General features: G+C 46.7%; 1 protein-coding gene across 2 annotated transcripts; it reads right to left on the bottom strand.

Annotated features, from left to right (window-relative positions):
• Positions 1 to 4,030: 4,030 nt before the first annotated feature.
• On the bottom strand, positions 4,031 to 11,766 carry SNX27 (sorting nexin 27; the record flags this gene model as incomplete). Of its 2 annotated transcripts, none has more annotated exon segments than XM_073609181.1 (5): positions 4,031 to 10,013; positions 11,093 to 11,155; positions 11,250 to 11,309; positions 11,392 to 11,520; positions 11,618 to 11,766. In XM_073609181.1, coding segments are annotated over 2 exon segments (159 nt in total), but the record flags the coding sequence as incomplete, so codon positions are not given.
• Positions 11,767 to 11,953: the final 187 nt, after the last annotated feature.

Genomic DNA, 11,953 nt, shown 5'->3' with positions numbered 1-11,953 from the left:
TTTACAACAATCTGGTTTGTGCGATGCATCCACACATCATCTACTTAATGGTAAATATACCTCCATTTACATGGAGAGACTTTTTTCTGCACAATTTGAAAAGATGCAATGATGCTCTGTATATTGACTAAAGTCTGCCTTGTATATTTTTTTTAAAAAACATAACATAAACATTTTTTAAAAATGTTTTTTTAATAAAGCAACTCTTTTTTTTTGAGCTGGACGACAGGCCAGTTAAAAGACGAAAACAGTCAGAAGAGGACCTATCATAAGTGTGAAATCCGTGCTGCCTACATCCACCTTCATAAGCAATTTGTACCCAGGCAGTAGAACTGACCTCCCAACCTTCACCCATGCCTCCCTTGGGGCAACAACTGAGCAAGACAGCCAGGGAACGAGCAGCCTCAGTAGGCCATGGTGCTAGTGGAGCAGATACAACATCTACAACAGGTTCCCTACGGATGTGCTGACCTCATGCTAGTGCCACTTCTGGGAGTCAGCCAATGACAGCCTTCAAAACCCGGAGGTCTCTGGCAGTAACTGTTTGTTAAATAGGTCCAAAATAGTAAATGACGCAGGAGCAGATAGCAACTGGCCACATTTCTTGCAGCAGCAATACTAGTAGATCGATTCTGATTGGCTGCTTACTGAGCCTTATACTACCTTAAAGTTGTCCAATATAAGGGGGGCACTTCTTCGCTAACCACCAATGTAAGGTGGCCCTTTTCCACTGACATCCAAGTTAAAAGATCTTCCCCATTGACCATCAATAAAAGGAGGCCCTTCTCCACTGACAACCAATGTAAAGTGGCCGTTTTCCTCTGACCACCGATGTGAGAGGGCCCTTCTACTTTGATCACCAATATAAGGAGGCTTTTCTCCAATGACCACCAATGTAAGGTGGCGCTTCTCCACTGACCACTACCGTGAGTCCTTCTCCACTGACCATCAATGAAAAGAGGCTTTTCTGCAATGACAACCGATATGTGAGGGCCCTTCTCCATTTACCACCACTGAGAGAGAGTACTTCTCCATTGGCTACAAAAGTAAAAGATCTTCCCCACTGACCATCAATGAAAGGAGGCCTTTCTCCACTGACAACCAATGTAAAGTGTCCGTTTTCCGCTGACCCCCAATGTGAGAAAGCCCTTCTTCTCTGATCACCAATGTAAGGAGGCTCTTTTCCACTGGCCAGCAATGTAGTTTTCTCAATTGAAAACTACTGTATGTGAGTTAAGGAAGCCTTTTCTCCACTGTACACCAAACTTTTATTCAGCCATTCAAGAAACACATCTCATCCCTGCCTGGAGATTGCCCCTCTCTGACATGTTTTACAGGCTTAGTCATAGAGAGGTTCTATGACCCCATACCGGTGAAACATGTCTTAAGAGGGGTGGTCTCCAGGCAGGGATTAGATGTGTTTCATGAATAGCTGAATAAAATTTGACTGAGTAATGTCATCAGTGGGTGGGGATTCTTCCTTCATATCAGTGTTATTATCATTTGTTTCATTATTATTACTGCAAATATTTTTTTTCTTATATATCAAACTACCGATCGCACTAGTATACTAAGATCTGGAAATATAGTAAATATGAGTAGGGTTGAGACGCAAAATTTATTTCAAGGGTTCCTCCATGATGCAAAAAGGTTGGCAAAGGCTGGTGTAGGGTTACCCCAGCCTCAGAGACACCCCCCCCCCCCCCCTCCACACCTTAGAATGATGGACAGGTTGATAGAGGTCTATCAAGGTCTTCTGCTATAGTGAATTCAGTAGGGTTCCATGAGAACATAAAGGTTATTTAAGGGTTCCTCCATGATACAAAAAGGTTGAGGTAGTGTTACCCCAGCCTCAGAGACAGGCAGATGTTCCATTCACCATCTCCCCTCCTTAGAATGATGGGCAGGTTGATAGAGACCTACCAAGGTCTTAAGCTATAGTGAATTCAGTAGGGTTCCTTGAGACCAGAAAGGTTTTATAAGGGTTCCTCCATGATACAAAAAGGTTGGGAAAAGCTGGTGTAGGGTTACCCCAGCCTCAGATACAGGAAGATGTTCCATCCACACACCTCCTCCCCACCTTAGAATGATGGACAGGTTAATAGAGGCCAATCAAGGTCTTTAGTTGTAGTGAATTCAGTAGGGTTCCATGAGACCATAAAGGTTTTACAAGGGTTCCTCCAAGATACAAAAAGGTTGGGGTAGTGTTACCCCAGCCTCAGAGACAGGCAGATGTTCCATTCACCATCTCCCCTCCTTAGAATGATGGGCAGGTTGATAGAGACCTACCAAGGTCTTAAGCTATAGTGAATTCAGTAGGGTTCCTTGAGACCAGAAAGGTTTTATAAGGGTTCCTCCATGATACAAAAAGGTTGGGAAAAGCTGGTGTAGGGTTACCCCAGCCTCAGATACAGGAAGATGTTCCATCCACACACCTCCTCCCCACCTTAGAATGATGGACAGGTTAATAGAGGCCAATCAAGGTCTTTAGTTGTAGTGAATTCAGTAGGGTTCCATGAGACCATAAAGGTTTTACAAGGGTTCCTCCAAGATACAAAAAGGTTGGGGTAGTGTTACCCCAGCCTCAGAGACAGGCAGATGTTTCATTCATCATCTCCCCTCCTTAGAATGATGGGCAGGTTAATAGAGGCCAATCAAGGTCTTTAGTTGTAGTGAATTCAGTAGGGTTCCATGAGACCATAAAGGTTTTTTAAGGGTTCCTCCATGATACAAAAAGGTTTTGTAAAGGCTGGTATAGGGTTACCTCAGCCTCAGAGATAGCTGAGTGACCCCTGCGCCTCCAGTAACCCCCCTCTCCTGCATCTCCAGTGACTCCTGCGCTACTGTGTCTCCAGCCACCACTACCCCCCCGTCCTTAGACTGATGGACAGGTTAACAGAGGCCTACCAAGGGCTCAAGCTATAGTAGAGTTCCATGAGACCAGAAAGTTACTTTAATTCCGCGTACACACGAGCGGACTTTACGGCAGACTTTGCCCGGCGGACGGGATTTCGTCGGACAATTCGATCGTGTGTGGGCTCCAGCGGACTTTGTTTTCTCAAAAGTTGGACGGACTTAGATTTGAAACATGTTTCAAATCTATCCGACGGACTCAAGTCCGGTCGAAAAGTCCGCTCGTCTGTATGCTAGTTCGACGGACAAAAAGCCACGCTAGGGCAGCTATTGGCTACTGGCTATGAACTTCCTTATTTTAGTCCGGTCGTACGTCATCACGTACGAATTCGACGGACTTTGGTTGATTGTGTGTAGGCAAGTCCGTTCATTCAGAAAGTCCGTCGTAAAGTCTGTCGAAAAGTCTGCCGGGCAAAGTCTGCCGTAAAGTCCGCTCGTGTGTACGCGACATTAGGGTTCCTCCATGATATCAAAGATTACGAAGGGTTACCCCAGCCTCAGAGACAGGCAGATAATCCAGCCACCACCCCTCTCCCCACCTTAGAATAATAGACAGGTTGACAGAGGCCTACCAAGGTCTTGAGCTTCAGTGGAGTTCCATGATACCAGAAAGTTACTTCAAGGGTTCCTCCATGATACAAAAAGGGTTGTGAAAGGGTGGTATAGGGTTACCCCAGCTCCATAGGCAGGCAGATGTTCTCCCTTCTCCTTAGAATGATGTAGACAAAGACCTACCAAGGGCTGGGGATATAGTAAACTCAGTAGGGTTCCATTAAACCAGAAAGTTACTTCAAGGGTTCCTCCATGATACATAAAGTTGGGAAAGGCTGGTGTAGGGTTACCATTAGCCTCAGAGACAGACGTTCCAGCCACCTCACGTTAGAATGCTGGACAGTTTGACAGAAGACTACCAAGGTCTTGAGCTTCAGTAGAGTTCCATGAGACCAGAAAGTTCCTCCATGATACAAAGGTTGGGAAAGACTAGTGTAGTGTGATCCCAACCTCATAGACAAACAGATCCCCCCACCACCTTAGAATATCAGACAGGTAGACACATACTTTGCATCCTCCACCAGAACACCAATGACACAATCTGGCTTCTCTGCCAGCAAATGACTTCAGTCTCGTCAATAAATTGATTTATTTAAAAGAATATGTTACAATTAATTACACTAAAAGGTGACTTTTACTGAACAATATTAGAGTGGTTAGCTCTGGAAGATGACGTTAAAACACTGGTGAGTGGAGCCCCCCTCTTTTCCAAACTTCTTCACTTTGTTTAAATCACAAACAAAAAAAAAACAGAACAAATAAAAATATACTGCCAGTAAGGGTTAGATCTCTCCAAAAATAAATTAAAAAGGAAGGAAAAAAAAAACACCTCACACACACACGGTGGGGGAGGTACTGATGTGAAGGGTGAAATGTGAGGTGGGGGGGGGGGGGGGGGGGGGAGGAGGGTAAGTGCATGGAGTTAATAATGGTGCCAGGCCTTGCCGGGTTCCAGAGTTCCATCCGTTGGGTGACTGACGCGTTATTGCTGTAGTGTCTGTGAAGGTCACCGGTGGAAGATTTTTGCCTATCGCTCCAGGCCTACAGAGGGCAGAGAGGGGGCTGAAGAATAAAAATCAGAAACTGTTTTTCTTTCCCAAACACTTCCAGAACCAACACCAACATTCAAAAATTAAGGGGTCGCTCCACCCAAAAAAAGGGATGGGTTAAGTTAGTGTTTCGGTGGACTATGGAGGGCTAAACCAACTAACAGTCCCTTCTATCCCTTGGGGACTCCATTGAGATCTCTAAAGCAGGTCTGTACACCTGCTGTGACCATTATGAAGGTTTCCCCACCATCCAAGCACCAAGTTTCTGGCTCTGCACACATAAAATGCCCATTATGAGGGGTTCCCACCATCTCCGTGCCGAGTTCCCAGCTCTGTACACGTGCTGTGCCCATTATGAGGGGTTCCCACCATCTCTGTGCTGAGTTCCTGGGTCTGTACACCTACTGTGCCCATTATGAAGGTTTCACACCATCCAAGCACCAAGTTTCTGGCTCTGCACACCTAAAGTGCCCATTATGAGGGGTTCCCACCAGCTCTGTGCCAAATTCCCAGCTCTGTACACCTGCTGTGCCAATTATGAGGGGTTCCCACCAGCTCTGTGCTTAGTTCCCAGGTCTGTACACCTGCTGTGCCCATTATGAAGGTTTCTCACCATCCATGCACCAAGTTGCCAGCTGTGTACGCCTGCTGTTCTCGCCATCCCTACACTGAGAACCTGGGTTGTACGCTTACTGTACTCAATAAAAGGGTTCCCACCATCACTACACCAAGTACCCAGCTTGTACACCTGCTGTGCCCATTATGAGGGGTTTGCACCACTCATTTCCAGGTGTGCAGGAGCAGAGCCTGGAACTATGAGATATTATGGAATTCTGACCCCACCCCCCAAGGAGCCACCAAACAGCCCGATCCCTCCAGACTCAGCCCCCTTGAGCAGATGGTCCAGGATCTGGATCACGAAGGACATGAAGGCACTCTTCCCAGATTTGTGCGATATAGCTTTACCTTTTAACAGATAAAAAAGGAAAAAAAAAAAAAATAAGAAAAAAGATAAACCATTGACCAGGCCAGAGCTCTGTGACGATTTGAAGAGGACCTGACCTTAAAATAAGCTATGCCCCAATTTCTACATTAAAGAGATCGTATTGCAACAATTTATTTTTTAATGTTTTTCTTTTACTCTTTAGTGGTGGTGGTGGGGGGGCGACCTATTACACGAGCCATGGTTTCTCAGGCAAGATCTTCTTATGGGAAGGATAGGACAGCGCCCCCACCAGGCTTTCACAGACCTGAATTCCAAGCTGGAGTCATCGCCATCCTGAATTTTATTTAGTGCGCATCTGCGGGATGATCTGACAGCAAACTGAGCAGCAGCAAGGACTGACATGACCGGCCAGAACACAAAATAAATTCCAACTTATTTCAGGGGTTCACTCTCCCTTCATCAGGGCTTTAGTATAATGCAACTGCAGCAATGCCCAGGATTGGAGTCGTTTGGAAGTATTAATGGATCTCACAGGAGAGGTTACACCGCTACTAAGGCTGATGTCAGACAGGCAAAGGATATTTTATTGAATGATCAAAAAATCCAACAGGTTTCTGGGGTTCACACTTACTTCATCAGGCTTTAAGCATAATGCAACTACACGTCCAACGTGTTTCAGAGGTTCACACTCCCTTCATCAGGCTTCAAGTATAATGCAGCTACAACTAACCTTGGAACAGTTTGGAAATATTTACAGATATCATAGGAGAGGTTAGTAGTAGCAAAGGGTCAGGGGTTTACAATGCCTTCATCAGGGCCTAAATATTATGCAACTTCAGCAATGCCTGGGCTCAGAGCAGTTTAGAAATATTTATAGATCTCATGGGAGAGGTTAATATTAGGAGGTAGTGCAACAAGAGTTTTAGGCTGTGCTACCCGCTGCCACCAAAGCGGATGTCAGACAGAAATAGATTTTATTGAATGATCAAAAAATAGAACAGAACCAACATGTTTCAGAGGCTCACTCTCCCTTCATCAGGACTTCAGTGTACTGTGACTTCAGCAATGCCTGGGCTCAGAGCACTGCCAATGCAATAGCACCAGAGAAGAGGCTCCCTATAGAAATCGCTCCTGTTGTAGCCAGATGTGATGAGATGATGCCGTGTTGCTGGTCCAAATGCTGCAGATTCCCATTTTCTAGTGATGTGAACAATATCTTGCTTCTTCAGTTAAAGAGGGGAGCACTTCAATAGGAAGAAACAAGTATCCCATTTGTCTGATCGCGGCTGAATTGCCCATCGAACATCAGCATAACCTCTCCCAAGGTCTGTAAATATTGGCAAAGCACTTCATGTCCAGGCAGTGCTGAAATCACTCTACAATTAAGCCCTGAGGAAGGGAGAGCGAGCCTCCGAAAGCCGTTGGTTCTTTTATATTTTCGACCAAAGAACCAACACGTTTCAGAGGCTCGCGCCACACTGAAGCACTGACGAAGGGAGAGTAAGCCTCCGAAACACGTCGGTCCTTTTATATTTTTGATCAAAGAACCAACTAGGTTAGGAAGGTCATACAATAAAGCTCTGCTGAAGGGAAAGCGAGCCTCAAAAATGCAGATGCTTTGATTTCAAAAGAAAATATAAAACAAACATGTTTCGGAGGCTTACTCTCCCTTCATCAGGGCTTTAGTGTACTGTGACTTCAGCAATACCTGGCGTGATTTTGCAAATATTTACAGATATCGTGAGAGGTTAATCTGATGTCCAATGGGCAATTTTGCTGCAATCACCAGACAGGAGACTACTTGTTTCTCCCTATGGAAACATTCCCTCTGTAGCTGAGGCAGCAATATACTGCTTACACTGCTAACAAATGAGATTCAGCATCATCGGAATCAGCGGCAGAGCACCATCTCACCACATCTGGCTAGAGCGGAAGCGATTCCACAGGGAGAAACAGGCAGCCTCTTGTCTGGTGATATTTTCAAAACGCTCTGAGCCAAGGCATTGCTGATGTCACAGTACACTGAAGCCCTGATGAAGGAAGAGTGAGCCTTCGAAACACTGTTTTCTTTTTATATTTTTGATTACTAAAAAAAAAAAATAACCTTCTGATCTCCTGTCTGACATCAGCCTTAATGGCAACAGGCACTGCAGTATGAAGCTACCTGGTTATACTACTTGTAGGAGATCTATACTTCTGAAACACTCCAAGCCCAGACATTGCTGCAATTACAGTACACCAAAAGGCCTTGATGAAGGGAGAGTGAGCCCCTGAAACATGTTAGCTCTTTCATAGTTTAGGTTATTCAATAAAATAATCCTCCAGTCGTACATGTGACATCAGCTAGAGTAGTAGCAACTCTCCTATGAGATTGGTACATATTTTACAAACTGATCCAATCCCTGGCATTGCTGCAGTTACAGTACACCGAAAACCTGATGAAGGGGGAGAAAAACGTGTTGACTTTAGATCGTTCAATAAAATAATCCGCTGGTCGCTCATGTGACATCAACTAGCGTAGTAGCACCGCTCCTGGGAGATCTGTACAACTGCTCCAAGCCCAGGCATTACTGCAGTCACTATATGCCGAAGGCCTTGATGAAGGGGGAGTGAACCCCTGTAACACTTTGTTTTTTTTTTTTTTTTTATATATTTTTGTTTATTCTATAAAATATCCTTCTGGACTCTTACCCCTGGTGTGATGGCCCTGTTACATCTCTAGATCCCCCCTTCTCTAATTAGAGGTTTACAGTGGAGCAGCCTCAGTCACTCATAACATTAATAGCAGATCAAGCTCCTCTCATACACACTCCACTTTAGGTCGTTTCTGTCACTGCCTATTAAAAAAAAAAAAAAAAAAAAAATTACATGATTTTCCAATAAAATCCTGTTTTTTCCCTTTATTTTAATTCACGCAAGCCAGTCAGAGAGTGATATGATGTTCACACAAGCCAGAGAGCGACATGCAATGTTCAATTCACGCAAGCCGGTCAGAGAGTGACACGCCACTCTCAGTTCACGCAAGCCGGTCAGAGAGTGACACGCCACTCTCAGTTCACGCAAGCCGGTCAGAGAGTGACACGCCACTCTCAGTTCACGCAAGCCGGTCAGAGAGTGACACGCCACTCTCAGTTCACGCAAGCCGGTCAGAGAGTGATCTGATGTTCACACAAGCCAGAGAGCGACATGCAATGTTCAATTCACACAAGCCGGTCAGAGAGTGACACGCGATCATTCAGTTCACACAAGTTTGTCAGAATCACAAACGACATTCAGGCCAAGCGAGCCAGTCAGTCACACGCAACATTCGGAGCACACAGGCCAGTCAGAGAGCCATATAGATGCATAAAAGACCGGCACCGCTCAGTTAGCCGTCAGACCATCCAATAACGCTATTAAAAAGTTCAAGCCCCGAGGAGGAGAGGACCGGGGCCCAGCCCTGCCACATCCTGGTCCCCCTTTTACAGGACTAAACACAGCAGGTCACAGTATGGACACTGAGGCAGCCAACAATGGAACCCTTTTTATGGAACTGCAGCGGGAATAAATGGAGTCATCTCAATGGTCCTCAATTGCCATGACCCGGTCCTGACTTTCAGGGTCCGGTTAATACTGTTTGGCACAATATAGACAGTTGCAACATAAAAAGAAAAAAAATAGCACTTGACGTGAAACAGCAAAAACAGGACTGAGCCCCCCCTCTAGAGGAACCCCCCACAGATCAGGGGGCAGTGGTTACCCAATAACTCATCCCATCGGACCCTAAGGTGTCCAACAAGACGGCAAAAACTTCCTACAAAACTGAGTGACACCCTTACCTGGAAAGGGGTGTTGTGACCCCCCCACCCCGGGAATGAGGGGGTGGGGGACAGGCAGACAAGCGGGGTGGTCTTCCACTGTGAAATGTGTAAAGAACTGTGGAGTATGTACAGGTGATGGTAGAAAAAGATGGAGACTTATTCTAGGTCCTGAATAAACCCTAAAATTGGCGACAGTGATCCCATGGTGCCTCGGCACCAGCCGCTGGGTGGCGGAATCCAGTCCAGTGACAAGCTAAGATTTGAGGTTAGAGTGCAGAGTGTTGGGTTTAGTGTTAGGAGGATTTTGGAGGTGGGGGGAGGTTAATACACATGCAGGGTAGGTTGCAGGGCAGAAAAGGAAGATGGTGGGAGGGGGGGTCTGCACTACGATGCAACTGAAGGGCCGGAGGTATCAGACCGGGATTGCTCAGGTTTCCATGACGCTGATAAAAAAAAAATCCCAACAGAAAAACGGATCCTTGTTAGAAGTCTAGGGCTTGCGGTGACACGCCCCGCCCCCTCTCCGCCATGCTGTACTGAGCTGTAGCCGAGAGTCCTGCGCCGGAGGAGGTTTGAACAATTCAGTCTTATCTTCATGACGATGAAATGCTGCCGAGCTGTGACCGGAGGGGGTCGCCGAGCGAGGATGGGGGGGGGGGTGTGGGTGGTGGTAGGTTCTGAATCGATGAGGCCGGCACACGGCTGCTAGGTGCTAGTGTCCTTGTGCTGCAATCGCACAATCTGAAAGATGTTCTGTGGGAGAGACAGAGAGAGGGACAATTACTAACTGACACAGCGGCGCCGCAACGGAAAAGAACAACGGCGAGGGGCTTCTACAGCACGACGCAGAGAGAGACGCCAACAGCAAGCCGCGCCAATCCTGGACATCTACAACAGGAGGCCATGCTATAAACTGTAACAGTATGTATTAGATATATCTATTTTATTATAATTTTATAGTACAGTATAATATATTGAAGGAAGAAGGAAAAAAAAAAAAAAAAAGAGGAAGAAGGAAAAAGGAAAAAAAAAAAAAAAAAAGAGAAGAAGAAAAAGGAAAAAAAAAGAGAAGGAAGAGGAAGAAGGATGAAGGAGAAAAAAGGAAGAGGAAGAAGGACGAAGGAGAAAAAGGAAGAGGAAGAAGGACGAAGGAGAAAAAGGAAGAGGAAGAAGGACGAAGGAGAAAAAGGAAGAAGAAAAAAAGAGAAAGAAATAGAAGGAAGGAGAAAAAAAAAAAAGAAAGAAAGAAGGAGGAAGAAGAATTACAATAAAATTAAAAAAAAAAAAAAAAAAAAATCCAACAAAATAAATAAAATGAAACAAAATAAAAAGGATTTAAAAAAAAAGATAAAAGCGAAAATAGGAGTTGCATGTTTCCACTTTACCCCCCCCCCCTCGGCATTAATGGACATTCACAATCTGTAATGCCTCGACTTCCCTGAACAAATTGTATTGTTGCACCCAGGTGTCAGTCATTGGTGATATAATGAGGTGGGCAGGGACAGATAAAGCCTGCCCCCATTTATATTAGAGTGGAACTCTACTCTATAAAGACTGCCACTACCGTAATTGGGGCGGAGCGATGAGAGCAGGTGGTGACCCTGCCTTGTGGTGAGCGGACGCTTGGGATGAGAGGGAGACCCGGAATGGAGAAGAGGTGATGGGTGAGGAGTGCGCAGGTAGGATGGATGGGGGGGGGAGTAGGGGTGAGGATGGTGCCCAGATAGGATGGATGCGGGGGGGGGGGGGGGGGGGGGGGGGGGGGGGGGGGGGGGGGGGTGGTTGCGTGAGGATGGTGCCTGGGTAGGATGCCCGCCGGGGTGACAAGTTACCTTGCTGCACGTACTGTCATGAGTGCAGTTCTTGTTGTCCTTATCGGTCGCTTGTTCCTCCACCTTTGAGAGACGGGGGGAGAGAAGGATGGGGACAGGTCAGGATTTGGGGACGGGTTAGAGGCGGAGCAATGATCAGATCTCAGAATGGAATTACCTCTCTCCTCCACTTCAGCTCACAGAACACTCGCTCAAAACATTCGTGCATGTAATTAAACTGCAAAACACGGAACAGAAGTGTCAGGACAGGCAGGAAGTGTGGGCGTGGCCTATGCCCCGCCCCCCCTCAGTGTACTTACATACGGAGTGAAAATCTTCACCCATCGGGGCTTCTTCTCCCCCCGGGCGTACTCGAAGCAGAATGCCATCCCCTCCTCGTCCGTGTCCCACCGCTGCATCTCGTCCCACTCAAAGGCGATCACCTGGTTCTGTAATGTAGGCAGGACAGGTCACCAGATGGACGGCCCCCCACCACCTGCTCCCGCCCCTCCCCCCACCCACCCTTAGCTGCCCCCATTGCCTCACCTCCTGCTGCCCCTCCTCCGACAGGCGAGGAGTTTGAAGTGCTTGATGCTGATGGCGGTAATGACGTGGCCCTTCCGGCGGGAGTCGCAGGAACAGTGCGGGAACATGATCTCATTGTAACCTTCACAGCTCCGTAGCATGTTCAGGTACTGGGGGGGAGGGGCAAGAGAGAGATTGAGTTATAAAAGCCCTACAGGGAAATCTACGAATGCAGATCAGACATGACAAGCAGAGCTGCAACCCCCCCCCCCCCCCCCCCATAAAATAATACAGAATGGAAGTGCACAGGACATGCGCAGTACACCCCGCCCCTTCCACCCCACCCCGGACTGCAAT

Source organism: Aquarana catesbeiana, linkage group LG13, assembly GCF_042186555.1.
Source record: "Aquarana catesbeiana isolate 2022-GZ linkage group LG13, ASM4218655v1, whole genome shotgun sequence".
NCBI lineage: Eukaryota > Metazoa > Chordata > Amphibia > Anura > Ranidae > Aquarana > Aquarana catesbeiana.
Note: the sequence above shows the minus strand (reverse complement) of the source record. Positions and strands in the feature narration are given on the sequence as shown.